This window comes from Lampetra planeri, chromosome 19 (assembly GCF_965212315.1).
Source record: "Lampetra planeri chromosome 19, kcLamPlan1.2.h2, whole genome shotgun sequence".
NCBI lineage: Eukaryota > Metazoa > Chordata > Hyperoartia > Petromyzontiformes > Petromyzontidae > Lampetra > Lampetra planeri.
This window is the reverse complement of record NC_136125.1, coordinates 10,491,222-10,508,010: the sequence shown is the minus strand read 5'-3', so window position 1 is coordinate 10,508,010 and position 16,789 is coordinate 10,491,222. Positions and strand designations below refer to the sequence as shown.

Sequence of the window (16,789 nt, the reverse complement as noted above, 5' to 3'; positions counted from 1 at the left end):
ATGAGGATTATCTAAACCGCCCCCCCCCTAAGTCGACTCAGCCTCAAATGAGTACCTGGTTTCGAGGTATGGTAAACATCGCCACTCGGGCGATAAAGGCGGCCGGACGTGGTGCTGGCCACCCACCCCCTCGTGTGCCGTATCGGCTTTCACGGGTGCAACTCGCAAACGGCACTTGCCCCATAAGTTTGATGTCGATGCTATACGGGGGATCGTTGTGTTTGTCATTAACGGGAAAGGGAACGCGACGGGGTGATTTTTTTTTACCTGCACGTGAGGTTGAGGGATTTGTTGACGTCGATCACAAGTTCTGGAGATGTGACGCTCAGAAGAATGCAGTCCACCAGCGCTGTTGAGAGAGAGAGAGGGGTGCAAAAGAAGCGGAGATTAAAGGCGCGAATCTCGGAGTGAATTAAGAACGGGTGAAATAGTTGGAATCGGTCCAAGGAGGGCCTCAGCGTGTCGTACGTGGGGTTCGTGAGGTCAGGATCGGCACCGGGAGGGACCATTCCACCAACGCGAGCCATCACCCCAACCGCAGTTGTTTAAGCTCAACAAACCCTGTCCATCTCCTTCACGTCAAAAAAAAACGCCGTCGTAAAAACTTGTTAACGCAACACTGCTGTGTTGTGTAAGTGCAGGGGCTCCCATGCTGCGCTAGGAACCCAGCCACCTGAGTTCCATTGCCTGAGTTTGGTTAATCAAAACCAGTCCTGCACACCCCAAAACCAAGACTTGTTTTCAACCTTCAGCGATCAGCGTGAAGTCTGGTAAAAACAAAACCACGTCACAGGCATGGTGTGGGAATTACTTCATCAAAGCTGTGGATTGGCAAAGGATGAGCTATTATTATTATGCTGTTTTAAAACAGCATCTTGTTTAACGTGTTGTGTGACCGTTGGTTGTTCCCTTGTATATGTCTCCCTTATAAATATGGGCCAATTATTTATCTAAATGGGCCTTCGCCTGGTTGTGGAGTAATGGGTCTAACGTGAACTGAAATGAGCGTCTCTCTCTCTCTGTGACTGCGCTTTGTTGAGTCCAGTCCTGCATTGCCTTCACGTGGCCACGATATCACACTCAATGGGATAACACTCAAAGCTCCGCCCAGATAGATTCAAGAATCCATTACTGCAATGCAAAAAAGTGTAAGGTGGTAACAGAAGGACCAGGCAATTTTGTTTTCACTCATGTTGATAGATTCACTGCCGCTGTCTAAATGTAAAACAATCACAATATGGTCATTGTGTAAATCCACTGCTGGATGAAGGCCTTCCCAAGCTATATCAGTCATGGGGATTGTTTGACCATACTTCACCACGCTGGTCAGTGTGAGATGGTAGCAATGGGAACAGGACCCGTTTCAGATATCACACGCTACTGATGTTGGCCGTGGCCCAGAATCCATCTCTGCTGGCTAAGTTAATTGCACAAATACTCCACACGACTAAGATGCATCTCTGCAGAAACACATGCACTCTTTAAAGTGTATACTGCATTACTCTGCATTGTTAAATCACGGTGTCGTTAGTAAAAAGGTGTGGCTGCTGGTGGTTTTAAATGTTCATTGTTGAATGTTAATATGTATATGATGTATGCTGATTTTGGTTTTAGTTGGATCTCGCATGGTTTAAATAACGGATATGTACATATTTATATCGATACCAAATTTTTTTTTTAATTCAATGTTAATAAACCAGTAATAAAGCCAGTAGAGGTGTGATAACCAAACACCTATAAAAATAGGAACATTCCAGAACAAACGTTTCTCGCTTGTGTTTTATTTCACCAACTATGGCTGTGGGTAGGGCTTCATTTCATCTGGGTCTGCCTGGTTGAAGGACCCGGGAAATATATCGCCTCCCAGCACACCACCTTCAGTACACGTCTAGCTGTGGCTGCCATTACAAAACTATTTTATTTTTATTTTACCAGGTAAGGCCCACTGAGCTATATAGCTCTATTTCAGGAGCGACCTGGCCACAAATGATAGCTCGACGAAGCAGTCAAATACTCAAAACGCGTGACGTTGATTCTAAATGTGGAGGGGAAAACGGGAGGTACCCGAAGAAAAATTGGCACGACCACGGGGAGAGAGACACGCAAACTCCAAATGTACAGCAGCAGGCGTCAGGGTCGGGATCGAACCCACGACCTCCTGTACACCAGGCGAGGTAGTTAACATCTCCTAGTCACCGTGATGATGATGAGAGAGACACGCAAACTCCAAATGTACAGCAGGCGTCAGGGGCGGGATCGAACCCACTACCCCCTGTATACCGGGAGAGGAAGTTAACATCTCGATACCGTGTTGCTTACTCCAGTCTAGGAGGTGATGTGAAAAAAATATGAAACTCCATGAGAAATTATTCAATTGTAATATTACGTTATATTTTATTAATTTACTTGACTTAAATCATTTACAATGGTTTCTTGCTGTTATTATTATTATTGTTATGGAAATTTAGAATCACAATTTCTAGGTGTTTTAAAATCACATTGCGACGTTCGGCAACCCACGGCTGAAATCTGATACCATCCTATAATTCAACTTTGTCCTGAATCAACACGGAGGAGGAACCTTGCCCCAGGGTTTCAACAACTTGTTCTAAATCTTTGGCACGAAAAGAAACACCTTCATAAATGGAGAACATCCCACGCCGTCTTACGTGACAGGAAATTGTTGTTTTTCTTACACAGGTGCCAAGGATACAAACTTTTGTATAAGCCGTGAATGATGACCCATGCCACACATTAGCGGTGTAGCAATTCATTGATGAATCGGATTGAAATCAATTCTTAAGCTCACACAACATGCATCATTATCACCTGTGTAATAATTAGTTTTTCCTATTAATGTATCTTGTGCTTAATGGGTTTGCGTGAAACCCACTCCAGCCATTCAATCTTGCTCCATTCACCGCGATATGAGTTCGGTTGTTTAAACATCCGAATCACCACTGGCAGTCGTGACAAATGATTTAAACTTATCTGCAGCCATGTACGGAACGCGTGTATGAAATGGCACTCTTCTTTTAAACGTTAAGCATTTGAACTCACAAAACAACAGCATGTGCAACAGCCTGTCATTTTATATTTCATCAGGCGACTAGCCATCTACATTACTGTATCGAGACACACAGTACCATCGTACAAGCAAAACAACTCAGTGGATTAGATGATTAAATACCGAACAGTATAATAGAATAAACAATGAAAACGACGCAAAACTACTCGGGATTTCAGCGACTGCATTTTATGTCCATGACGCACTTTAATTTCCGTTTCAAAACACTCGAGTGGATCGGCTGCCGGTACGAGCTGGCATCACGAAGTGGTGAATCAGAAATGAAGCTGGGAGAGAAGAGGGAGATGAAGATGGCTACACCGTTCATTTGTGTCCGTGATCTCAAGGGATGGTGCCGTGGTGTCATTGTGAGCATGCTGGGTGTGGCACAGTAGGAATGGACCACTCTTTTAATAAGTCCTTATGTGCTGTGCAGTACATCAGTGTACGTGTGTACACCAGCATGTGATGACTGAGTTGGGTCTGTGGGGGGGGGGGGCTGGCAGGCTTAATGATTAATCGGACGTGTACACCAGTCACGTGGTTAATGGCGACTCGGTGCAGATTGCTGTGTGTGACACACGTGCTGTTGCATCTTACAGATTAGCCACAATCTATGTGTTTGCCCTCGATTTGGAGCACCTGCCCACGTCCTTCGTTTCGAGTGTGCAACATGAGCGTGCAATCTAACTCAGACTCAACTAAACTTTTTTATTTTACCAAGTAAGGCCCACTGAGCTATACAGCTCTTTTTCTGAAGCTACCTGGCCACAAATGATAGCCCAACGAAGTGGCGATTCACGTGGAAATGTATAGCAGCCAAATTGTACTCGAAACGCGTGACGTTGATTCTAAATGTGGAGGGAAAAACCGGAGGATCCGGAGAAAAATCCACTTGACCACGGGGAGAGAGACACGCAAACTCCAAATATACATCTTCTTGGTTCTTTCGGTAAAGTCACGTAGAAGGGAAGTAATAAAATAATAAAAATAAAACATAATAAAATAATATATATTTTATTTTATTATGTTTTATTTTTATTATTATTATTTTATTACTTCCCTTCTACGTGACTTTACCGAAAGAACCAAGAAGATGAATCCCTGCAGTCACGAAAGCTTTAAATCGAAATCCAAAAATACAGTCGTTTGGGTCGGGATCGAACCCACGACCTCCTGTATACCAGGCGAGGTAGTAAACGTCTCTCCACCTCCAGGCGTGGCAGTTGAAAACGATAGGGCGGTTTAAACAATGGGGCAGTTGAAACAATGAGGCAAGTTGTTACATCCCCTCTCATCCGCCGCTCCACCGCCTCTATCCACCCAACATGATGCGTGGGAACTCCCCGACTAAGTTGATCGGGAGGTTGTGGTCGGTGGAGTGTAGTGTGGATACTCCCACTTCTTCCAAAACATCTGACCAGTGTGGAAGATTAGGCCAAAATACCCTCAGGAGCTTTCTAGTGGCAGAGGCCCTTCCGGCAACAGGGGCGTGAGCAAGCATTTGCGGGGCTACACCTTTATCTCAAGGTCTCCTGCTCACAAAGATTAGAAATAGTGTGTGGCATCGCGGGCAGAGATTAACTTTCATTGTTAAATGTGTTTCACTTAGTTGGAGTCGACGACAAATCTAAGGGAGGGAATTTGTTATAGTTTATTCATGTTTTTCATTTTTTTTCTGCCGGGGAGTGAATTGTACACTTTGGGATTTTGGCCACCCAACCGGGGCTAAGCGTTGTTTGTGTTTTATTTTTTTCAAGGCAGAAAACGGTGGCGCAGTGGTTAGTTGCACCGTGCTACTGAATCTCTCGCCCTCAGCTCGATTCCCAGCCACAGGGCGTGGTTCTAACAGCACAACCCCTCGTATGCCGTGCCAGCATTAGTAGGGCGCTCGCTAACAACACTCACTCCAACAGGCTGCATGTCTCTAGCAGGGAATCTTTGTGTCCTTTTTTTATTTCAAGAAAACAAAAATGTAGTACCGGTACAACAATGATTCAGAAAGTTTAATGATAATTAATTCGCCCTCGGCTGATTTGTGGGGCTTGCAGCAGGTATGGAGTTGCACATTGAGGCGTGGGCGGCTTCGTAGGAAGACGAGCTGTGAGAATGGATCGCCGATGCAGAGTGGCTGCGTCCGTATGGGAGCCGTAAATCCGTCCTTCGAGGCAAGCACCTCACACCACAGCCCATGCATCTTCTGGGTCCTTTATCTGACATTCATTTTCTCCACGTGGCCTTCTTTTTTAAATCCTTTATATTAAGTTAACTTGCTTGCTTGCGCGCTTACGACCGTGCAAATCTTTCGGTCGTTTTTTAACCCACTTCCCGTGATCCAATCGAGCTGACATTTTGCACACAGACTCGTTGTGCGTGACAATTTATTTTCGTGAAAATTTTTTTCCAAAATGTTCCACTTTTTAGGAAAAAAAAATTTCATATTTTATTTAAAATACCAATGTCATAAAAATGAAACTCTTACTCAAGAAAAACAGAAATGAATAATAAAATAAAACCGATGCCACGTATATAAAGGATTTATAGTGAAAAACTTTGTTTTTACGGGTTAATTTGTTTTTCTTCTCCAGGAGGCACACACTAATGCACGCCTTTGACGTGGACCCACCATCTAAGAGAGAGCCCCCCGTGATTTTATCCTGCGTAAGTTGAGCGATGGGAGCATGAACCACGTCAGAGTGACATCGCTTGAATTTCTTTATTTTAACTCGCCTGATTTCACCCCACTCATCTCCATCTGTCAGGAGAGTTTACTTTACTTCCATATCGCTTGCCAGTGATTTAATCACACACGCACGCACACTCTCTCTCTTGGCGCGTGTGCTGTTAATGAGCACTTATTCAGACCGGCACAGCATTCAAAAGCATAGGGTGGCGTGGCCATCACCACGCATAACCTGGTCGCCTTTGTCTCCCTAATTATTGTTCGACCGTACTTCAGGGAGTAATCAATTTAGGCCGATGAAACATATAGGAGCGTTAGATTGCCAACTGGATGAGTATGTTAACCGCTTCGCCAGCTTTCTGCGTGCTAACACCAAACACAAAGACCCCCCATGTAACCTTTACAGACTGTTGGGGCAAGTGCTGTTAGCGAGTACGTAAGAAGGCCAGCACGGCACACGAGGGGGTGGGTGGCCAGCACCACGCCCGGCCGCCTTTGTCTCCCCAGTGGCGATGTTTACGCACTGATCACATCACACGCTCACGCACACACTTTCGCCAAAGTTTAATTCTTCAACTTTTCTGATCTCCATCCCAGGTAAAACACCTCCACTGATGATGCGGAATACACCATTATCTCAAGTAACTCTCCGCCGACCATGAACTAACACTGACGGTAATCATGATCATGACGATGAGAGCAACGGTTACTTTCCAAGACACTTCAGAGCGAGTCGAATTCATGAACGGGGTGGTGGCGTGGGGGCGAAAGTGCGACCAGCCTCGCGTCCCGCCTACTGTGAGAAGCATCGCTCGCGTGCGAGAGGATCTACCGGTGCCACATGTGACTCACCGATGGGTTATCTCGGCCCTCCGCCATCGCCGCCACTTCAAACGCCCAATCCCCCCCACCCCCCAACCCTACCGCCCCGTGTAATTGGAATGCCCCGTGTAATTGGGAGTTTCTTTGCGTTGCCCCCACGACTGCTTCTTGTCGACCTCTGTCCATTTCCCTTCGGCAAACCCCGGAATGGTCCAACTACAAAGACCGAATTAGGGCCGGGAAGGAGGGGGCTTGCGTTTTGTTGTTGTAGCTCTGCCTGTTACTCTCTCGTCTGATGCCATAATTTACGAATGCATTCGTTTTGTTGCTGCATCCACGGCGCACCAATGCGCCCACAACAGGTATGATTTTTGTTTTAAGATACGTACGGTGCGAAAGAAGTTTAAAACACATAGGCTATTCACTGTTCGGAACGTGTGTTGTCAGCGAGCATCTATGAACGACCGACGCTCTTGCACACAAGTGAATCAATGTGGCAAGCACCGACCACTGCCGAGCACCTTTGTCTCTCCCACTGTGGTATTGGCTGAAACGCAGCAGGTACTCATTTTAGGCTGAGTCCTCCTAGGAGGGATGGCCCGGTGCACATTGAGAGACCATTCGCCATCGCCTGTCAAGCATGACCAGGCACAAAACATGGGCTGCAACTGAACGATTTTTTTTCCAGAAGCGACCTGGCCACAAATGATAGCTTACAGAAGTGGCTTATCGTCGTGTGGAAATGTATAGCAGCCAAATTGTGTTAAAGGCACGTTGATTCTAAATGTGGAGGGACAAGCCAGAGGACCCGGAGGAAAATCCACGGGTAGAGAGACACGCAAACTCCAAATATACAGACAACAGCGTCGAGATCGGACCCACGACCTCCTGTATACCAGGCGAGGTTGCTAACATCGCCCCAAGTTCACTGTCGTAGTGATATGTGCTACCTCTTCCCACTAGGCATCAACGCACACAACGAGCGTTTAGTTAGGCACACAAGACGAGGCAAGTACTGTTAGTGAGCCACACCACGCTGGCCTGAATAGATGCCTACGAACATTTGCTTAATAACACGCACGTGCGTTCGTGCATACGGCCATCAGGCAGACGGCGCGCACACACCAAAACAATTAACCAGTTAACCTCTCGTTTCCAGGATCGGATGCCCTGGTGGAATATCCCAGGGCACGCATCTTCCCAAGCGGAAAGATCCCTTTTAACCACTCCCAGCCACGCACTTGTCAGCTGCTATGGTCCCCTCTACCAACAATCAACCGTGTGTGTACGCTCTTAGGGGCACGTAGGCCCTGTTCAAACATGAGGCAAGAGACACGCGTGGAGTGGGCGTTCAGGCGACCAAACACGCGGCATCTCTGATCCTACGCAAATACTCCGTTCCAAATTACATAGGACGTCATGGGTGTCGACTTTTAATTCACGATCAAAATGCTACGAATTCGCGTTCATACCACCACAAACCAGCCGTCACTTCCTTCCTTCTGCCGCATCTTATAATTATTGACGTGAAGTCGACTCCACGATTTCCGAGCCTCGATCTCATCGTGTCGTCGTTAGCACTGCGGTGTCGCAAAGTCAACACCTCCTGCAGGAGCCACGCTTCACAGTCTCATCACCGGCACGTTTATCCAGTCTCGGCACCTTCGATTTGCGCGGATAACTAAGTGTACGGTGCGAAAAAAATGCAAATTACGCACGTACATAGGACCTGCACTGCACACGTCTTCCCACTGCAGGAGCCACCTTTTCCCCGATTACCTCTAAACGCTTTCTTGTCACGCTTTATACCGAACATCCACGAGTTTTTTTTTTACCCTTTCCTTCCACGAAATTCATAGAATCCTCTGCATGCACTTGTGATAGGTCGGTTTGTTTTTCTGGTTTGCGATTTCGAAGATTTGATTCAGCGTAACAAATCACCAAATCGGTCCCTTTTTAGTGAGATTTAGGCGACGATGATGAATGCTATATCACCATACACAGGTTGATAAATAAAGATCCTGAGTCACTCACTTAACCTAGGTTAAGTTACTTACTTGGCCTATCCGGGGCAATGGTTAGCGCACTGTGCTATAGACCCCGACGACCTGAGTGTGATTCCCAACCGCGGCTGAAACAAGTGACGAGTGATGCACTGAACCGTTCCTGCCACATCCTTCACCGACCCACAACTAACTAGTGCCGTGAAGCATGGACACAGCAATCCCAACGACGGCGTGGGGAGGCATTGATGCAGCAGCGGAATGACAAAGGGGGCTCTGCAGCAGTGTATTGCAATTCCTATTGCGATATAACTTCAACACGCGGTCTGGGAAATGTCGGTGTCTGACCCTGATTAGAGCGTGGGCTGTGTGAGGATATTTGTGGTTTTCTCGCAGCGCTCTCTCCTATCACAACCGCACAGACGCACTCGCCTTGACCACATGCTGTGCAAGGGCTGGGAAAGAAAATTCAGTACGGGTGCCCAATCATGAATGCATCGATTACTTACAGGTCGAATCAAGCGTGATGGTGCACGTGCCCAGCCACTTCACGCCGCTACATTCGCCGTTTTGAGACGAGACTCAAAAGAAAGCTGTCTCTGGTGTGGACCAATCAGTTTCAAAGACAATGCATCTATTATCAGAGTACGTTTTTTGTTTGCATTCTGACCACAAGTATTGTGGTTAATGCAGACATGATTCCTTGTAAAAGGTTTCAGTTTGGTGGTGTAACATCTCAACACCTGTTTTGTTGCCAGAAAAAAGGGGAAAACCTATTCTCATTCACCATAGGTTTTTTGGGGGGGTTTTTGAAAAATCGATTATTGATTCTAATTGTGACCCAAAAATAGCGACAATGAATTACATTTGGAGGGGGCATGAATCTAAAAGTAATAAACAAATATAAATGTGTCTCCCTTTGTCAATCGACTGCTGGATCAAGGCCTCTCTGTGCCGCGTCAGTCAAAGGTATGTACTGACCATACTTCACCACGCTGGTGAGTGCGGCTTAGTGAAGTGGGAGGCCCAGGACCGATTCACACATCGCTTGCCACAGATGGCAGATGAAGCCGGGAATCGAACTCGGTGTGCGGGGTTAGTGGCGCATTGCGCTACCCACTGCGCCACGGCTTCACTCCCCATCACACCCCGATTACTACGCGATGTTTGGAATCATTTGAGGGTTTGGGGCGGCTAATAGGTGAGCACATGTAACACTGCGTACACACACGCGTGCGCTGACCGTAAAGATGAAGCAATGAAATCAGCGCGTGCGTAAGTAGCCCCAACCGGTGGATTACTAAAATCGCATGACGGCGATCAGAGGCGTGGAGGCTGCTCGGGGAAGACTTTCATCCAGCAGTTGATTGACCACGGCTGACGATTCGAGACAGCCCCTTACACTTGTCCTTTGCCTCTAAGCTCGAGAGCAGCGCACGTGTCGACTTAAGGGTTCCGCTCTTTAGCTTTCCATGACCTTTGGCAGTTGCCTCCTCCTCGTCGTCGTCGTCTACCACCGCCGCCTCCTCTCGGAGTGCGCGCGGCTCATTTGTATTGTTGGCAACGTTGACCCTCCGAGGCTAAGAACTAACAAAAAAAAATCGAACTCCCGGGATGAAAGCGCCGGGCACGTGCCGCTCCCTCAGCGCCGAGTGCTTCACTGCCGCTGTGCCGAATCATTTCAGTCCACGGCAGCACTCAGCCGCTCCTTATGAATCCTTCCCCCCCCCCCCCGCTGTGCCCCCCCCCCCTGCAAGTGAATCATCCTTTAAGCACCACTACCGTAAATTCAGGGCTACACCTTTACCGTGCGTATCACCGTCGCTCCTCTACCTGCGCGGAATTGCGAGGCGCGTGTCAGCTCATCATGCGCAATGCGCGCCCCGTTCTTAGACAGATTTGGGAAGCCAAGCAGGGGTTTGAGCCTGGGTTGGATAGCGCTCGCGGTCGGTGACCTGCCATAGGCACATGTTGTCATATAGGGGTTGCGAGGCCACGTTGTTGGGACGAGCAGCAAAAAATATCCCACGGTCGTACTGTACACATATGCTTCCACGGCGATGCCCTCTCTCCATTGCTTGCCATCGCAAACCCACGCCGGTCAGTGCGGTGAAGTATGTTCAAATATCTACAAAGGCCCGCTCAGCAGGGGGGGGAGGAGGGTCTCATCCAGCAGTGGATTACTAAAAGGTCTGCGCTCACATTCGCGCGTGTTCCTGGTCTACCCTTTGCTCCGTCGCTGTCGCGACTGAACGGGATGACTCGTGGTGCACGATGAGAGAGAGCAGGGCCCACCCACGCAGGCCGTCGACTTCATGCGGAATGATGACGCTTCTCCTGAAGTAAGCCAGCTCCGCCAATGCACGCTGACTACTGTGGTAAAGTATGGTCAAACAACACCCCCACACCATTACAGCAGTGCCGGATTGTCCTAGTAGCAAAAGTAGCTACTACATCTTCTTGGTTCTTTCGGTAAAGTCACGTAGAAGGGAAGTAATAAAATAATAAAAATAAAACATAATAAAATAAAATAATTCTCACGACGTTTCGGCTACAACGCAAGCAGCCGTCTTCACCTGAAGACGGATGCTGTTTTATTTTTATTATTTTATTACTTCCCTTCTACGTGACTTTACCGAAAGAACCAAGAAGATGAATCCCTGCAGTCACGAAAGCTTTAAATCGAAATTTAGCTACTACATGTGTAGTAGCTACTGGCCCCGCACTTTCAAGGGCCCCGCGCTAAATGCTTTCAAACTATCAATTCCGATTCGGCGATTCTGCACTTGCTCTATTACTATAGTACTATACCGCCTTCAACTTTTATGAACGACTGGGCGTTTAAGGTTAGCGATTTGTCGTATTATCTGGCTGTACATCAAATGAAAAAAATACAATTAGTTTACATGGCAAGTTGAAAATGTTGTGTGTTTTAATATTTACGTGTTTTTTTTAGGGCCCCTTTATAACAACATCTTCACCGGCACTGCATTACAGACACAGCGTGGCCTAGCGCTACATCCAGCAGTGCCTTACCAAAGGAGGTGGGGGGGAGGCTGCAATTCTCTACAAAAAAAATGCTCGACTGGATTGCGATGTGGTGATTCGCGAACTTATCAACCTTGTAAGCACGTACACCGTTCCTAGTCATACCTCTGTATATGATTAATCACATGCAAATAAGGAACCTGATAGTCACAACAAAAGCGAGGATTGTCGAATTTTAGCTGCACGGTAGAGGTGCAGCCCTCACCATCCTCCAAGATTGATTGTTCGTGCCACTGCTGACGAAAGGGCCTCCATCAGAACGACCACCTTTGTCTCTCCCGCAGTGATATTGGACGCCCAGTGCACATTCAGGGACCATTCGTTTCTAAATGTGTGTGTGGAGGGGGAGAACCCGGAGGACCCAGAGAAAAATCCACGCGACCACGAGAAGAACACGCAAACTCCAAATATGCAGCAGACGTCAGGGGTCGGGATAGAACCCACGACCCTCCCGTATACCCCGCGAAGTATTTGACATTTACATTTCGATTTAAAGCTTTCGTGACTGCAGGGATTCATCTTCTTGGTTCTTTCGGTAAAGTCACGTAGAAGGGAAATAATAAAATAATAAAAATAAAACAGAATAAAATAATTATCACATTTTATTATGTTTTATTTTTATTCTTTTATTATTTCCCTTCTACGTGACTTTACCGAAAGAACCAAGAAGATATTTGACATTTCGCTACCACTGCGCTCCACGTTGGCGAGAGATGTCCTACTGTGGCAGTACCCACCACACTTAACCCCCGCTGCACGTGACCTGCCGACCGGCTAACTTGGGAGTAGCGAACACATTTGCACTGCTCCATGGCTGGACACAGCAGAGGCTCGGGAAGGACGGGACGGGTGCTGTCGGCATGCAGGCGCGGGGCGTTTAAAGGCACTTGCCACATTGTTTAAACGTGCGTGCCGGGAGGGGGCATCGAGCGGGCGAGCTCAGTTTGGTTTGCAGGGGGTGGGTGAGTGGGCTGTGTGTTTAACCATCACAAGGCGCGCAGCATCCGACGCAGATTCGCGTGGACAAATCCGCCCAGTGGTGATCGCAGAAGTCGCGCGAAAGCAGTCGTCACAACGAGTCCCTCTGCTCTGAGCCTCCACAACAGCTGGAGCGCGTGGTGCGTAAAGTCATCCGCGATTCTCTCGCCTAGGGGTCGCAAGGCGTCTGACGAGAGGCGCGCAAGCGAAGGGACACTCATGGGAGCGTGCGGCGGGCGGGCAGGCGGGGGGAATGCATCCTCGTAATTGGCACGGTCTCTTGTGCGACAGTCGTCTGTGCAGGCTGTGAGCTGCAATCCAACAGGCACGTATCACTGATGGCTGCCCGATGCGCATAGGCGCTCATCAGAATCAGAATATTTATTTATAGTGGAGGAATCCGATGAGCTACAAAGCTCTTTTTTATATCACAGATTGTCCAGTAGGGGCGGGTCAGAACGTTACAACAAACAATTCAAGAAACGCGATAGCAGTGCAAAGTATAGGAAAAGTGATCACATCACTTTAAAAAAACATATACAACTAAACTATGTTTTATAGTAGCAGTTAAAGCCTTCTGAGCTATCAGCATATTCTAGCACTCTGGAGGAACAAGCGTACGACTCCACTCAGCTCCTGTCCCCGGATTCCGGGGAATAGCTCACAACATTTTTAAACACAATTCGAGCCACGCTGCTTTCTCATTTCGAACGCCAGACAAAATAAAAATACAAACTGCCCTCTGTTGATGTGTCGCCTTGGATAGGTTCCACCGGCGGAGCGGTTGCGCAATGATCAGAGCACCGCGTTCGTGTCATGGATTCCAGCGAAACTCAGTTTGATTCCCTCGCCACGGCTAACATCTATGGTGAATGACATCTCAGCCCATCCCGGCCTTCGAGAAGAAGTTTACTCGAGAAAACCTTCATAACCCACGCGGCCGAGGGAGACACTTCGCCCGGCGGAGGATTGACAATGGGCCGTACATTTCGCGAGCGAACGCGCCTCTCCCATAGGAAGCAGACGGCCAGGGCAAAAGCGCGAAGCTCAGCCTCGAAGCTACTTGGCTGCGACGTTTTTCCCATTTAACGCGACGCCATCGCCTCCCGCCCACCAACATCACCACCACCGCCGCCTTCACACACGAGCGGTTCGTGTTCATTTCACTCACGATTAGCCCCCCAGGCACAAAGTTATCATTTACGATTGGCTGGGCCGCACCGTGTCACCAGGCTGCGTACGAGACGCGGTTATTGTGCAGCAAAATAATAGCTGAAACGCTTTCAGAACTCGATTCTCTTTTCCGTTCAGCTACTGCTCTGAAGAGGTGTATTGGTTCGCAGTCATGTAACTTAGAGCGGCGGTTCTTAACCTGGGGTGCACGCTGCACCCTTTGTGGGTGCGAGACACGGACAGATTTGTTTAGAAGGTGAATCATCGATACGCAAATTAAGCACGGGGCATGCCCGTACAACTACTTTGTTTCATCAAATCCCACGTGTTTATTAACATTGTGCATATTTTTTTTTTTTACGATTCAGAACCAAAGGGGTGCAACGGCTCCAGCAAAGGTTAAGAACACACTCCCTTAGAGTAATACTACTACTGATAACAATACTAGGTTTCAGATATTTGTCGATACACTGCCGCAGCGGACAAAATGCCCTTTCGGCGCCTTGTCGGTGGTCGTGGGGGGTTGTGTGACCATACTTCACCACCAGCTGAAGGTGGAGTGAACGGGAGCTCATGCGCTTTGACTCGCCGCTCATGTACGCCCTGGCTGGGATTTGAACTCGTGCTGCCTGGATTCAGAACGCGGTGCGATCACCAATTGACCCCGGTGCTTTGTATGATACAATAAGTGCCAATGCCGTGATATATCCACACGCGGTTACACGCGTTTCACTGACATCGATGTGTGCTTTGATGTAGCGCTCCATACACCAGAGCGCTGTACATCACACATCATCTCAAACCGATGTTACGTGCCGACGTCACGGACCCACGAATGCCGTACGCGAAAACCATGACCGCGCCCTAACCCCGACCATCTGAGTTTGATTCTCGGCCACGGATAACGTCAGTGGCGAACTATCCCGACACGGAGGGGAGGGATACCTTCAGGCAACAGTGGATTGACATACGAGCTCTGAATGACTCTCATTGACACTCAATTTACATAACCGTGTAAAATGCAAACCGCAGACGAATTCCGCTAATGCCATGCAGGAGCTACACAAGAAGACGAAATCACATTGCATCCATGAACACGGATTCGAAAGCTGGCATTCGTCAGATTCGTCACTCCAAGGGAAATCGACAATCTCCGTCGGTCGATGCCAGCGCTCACCACGGCACCGTGACATTGACGTCTATTCAAACCCAGCGCGAGCGAGCGAAGCGTCCAGGTGAGGCCACTACCGCGGTGAGACGGACCCCCCCCCCCGAATGGTGACCAACGCGTCTCCAGATTGTTCTCATTCACTCGAGCTGCGACCCACCGCTCGCTTGCCACTCACCCGCTCCGCACACCGCTCGCTCGCCACTCACCCGCTCCGCACACCGCTCGCTCGCCACTCACCCGCTCCGCACACCGCTCGCTCGCCACTCACCCGCTCCGCACACCGCTCGCTCGCCACTCACCCGCTCCGCACACCGCTCGCTCGCCACTCACCTGCTTCGCACATCGCGAGCAGCGCGAACAGCCGGAGCGACGCGCCAACGCCGGTGGAGCGGCGCGACTCCATCCTCGCGAGACGGTGGAGAGAGGAGACAGAGAGAGAGACAGAGAGAGTGACAGAGAGAGACAGAGAGAGACAGACAGAGAGACAGACAGAGAGAGACAGAGAGAGAGACAGACAGAGAGACGGACAGACAGAGAGAGAGACAGACAGAGAGACAGGCAGAGACAGAGAGACGGGCGGCTCCGCGTGGCTCCTCCGCGAGCTCCGGTGGCTGGAACTTCTCTTGAGCTGATCGATGTTCGAGAGCGGCACGAGGGGACGATGGCGATACGCGCACACACACAAGGCGGAGAAGACGAGGCGAGGGAGGGAAGGAAGGAGGTATTGCACTGGTTACACGCGCGGTGCTCGCAACGAGATGACAACGGGGGGCAACCAGGACGCTGCCTCCCTCGGCAGGTTCCCGTGCGGCGGTAGCCGCCGGAGGAAGCGGGGGGGGGGGGTTAGTAGCGCAGCAAGTTGGGCTGGGTAGTCGAGGGTGGGGAGGGAGGAGGGGAGAGCGATGATCCCCGAGGGGTGGTGGATGCGAGGGCGTCCACCGAGCAATGCGCTCAGAGTCTCTCCGCCCGACGATTTTCACCGCCACGCCGCTCCGCCTCCCCCCTACTGCGCACCGCGCTCAGCAACCAATCGAGCCTCCGCCGGGCTGCCAGAGCGTCTCGGCACAGACCCCCCCTTCCTCCTCCTCCTCCCGTAGCGGAGAGCCAGAGAGCCCCCCCCCCATACCCCCCCCCCTTCCCTCCGGGCACACCCAAGGCGTATACTCACTCACACGGTCATACAGCGCGATGTGTGAGAGGCGGTGCGTGCATGATGCATGATTCGTGGTGGTGGTGGTGGTGATGGAGGAGGAGGGATTGGTGGTGGCAATGATGGTGAGGCTTCTAACGACGATAAGAAGGACAATGGTTCTGACTACGAGGAGGCGGAGGGGGAGGGGAGATGATGTTGCTGATGGCTGCTACAATGGTGATGAAGACACGTAGGAATTAGGGTAGTTATGATGAGAAGGAGTGTGATGAAGCATGCTGATGATGACGTGGACTTCAACAAGGTCAGGTCACAGCGTTAATTGAATCGGCGCAAGTGGTATAGCGGTTCCCTATCGATTGCAAACGTAGATTTCGCTCTGGGTTATTTACATAGCAAATGCATTGATGGAAATCGCCAACATTGCCACACATGGGAGTGCCGTGTACTTGTGACAAATTCACGGACGGATATACTCGAATTTGTTTAAAACGTAACAGCAAGCGATTATCCCAAATATTTTTTTGCAGCATTGTTGTTGTCTTGTTCACGATGGAGATGAGCACACAGCGAAGTGCTTACTTAAGTTAGAGGCCGTTCATAAATGACGTCACGCGATTTTGGACGATTTTTTTACCCCCCCCTCCCCTCGTCACAGGGCGTCACAAAAAGTCAGACCCCCACAAATATGACG

At 49.3% G+C, this 16,789-nt stretch overlaps 1 protein-coding gene across 1 annotated transcript in view; it reads right to left on the bottom strand.

Annotated features, from left to right (window-relative positions):
- The window catches only part of FLT1 (fms related receptor tyrosine kinase 1), an 80,853-nt gene extending 64,943 nt beyond the window's left edge, over positions 1–15,910 (bottom strand). Inside the window, exons 1-2 of the mRNA XM_078602977.1 lie at positions 15,276–15,910; positions 268–349 (exon numbers count right to left, since the gene is read on the bottom strand). Coding sequence (XP_078459103.1) covers positions 268–349; positions 15,276–15,348 — 155 coding nt within the window. The 5' untranslated portion in view covers positions 15,349–15,910. The remainder of the gene's footprint in view (positions 1–267; positions 350–15,275) is intronic.
- Between the last annotated feature and the right edge of the window lie 879 nt (positions 15,911–16,789).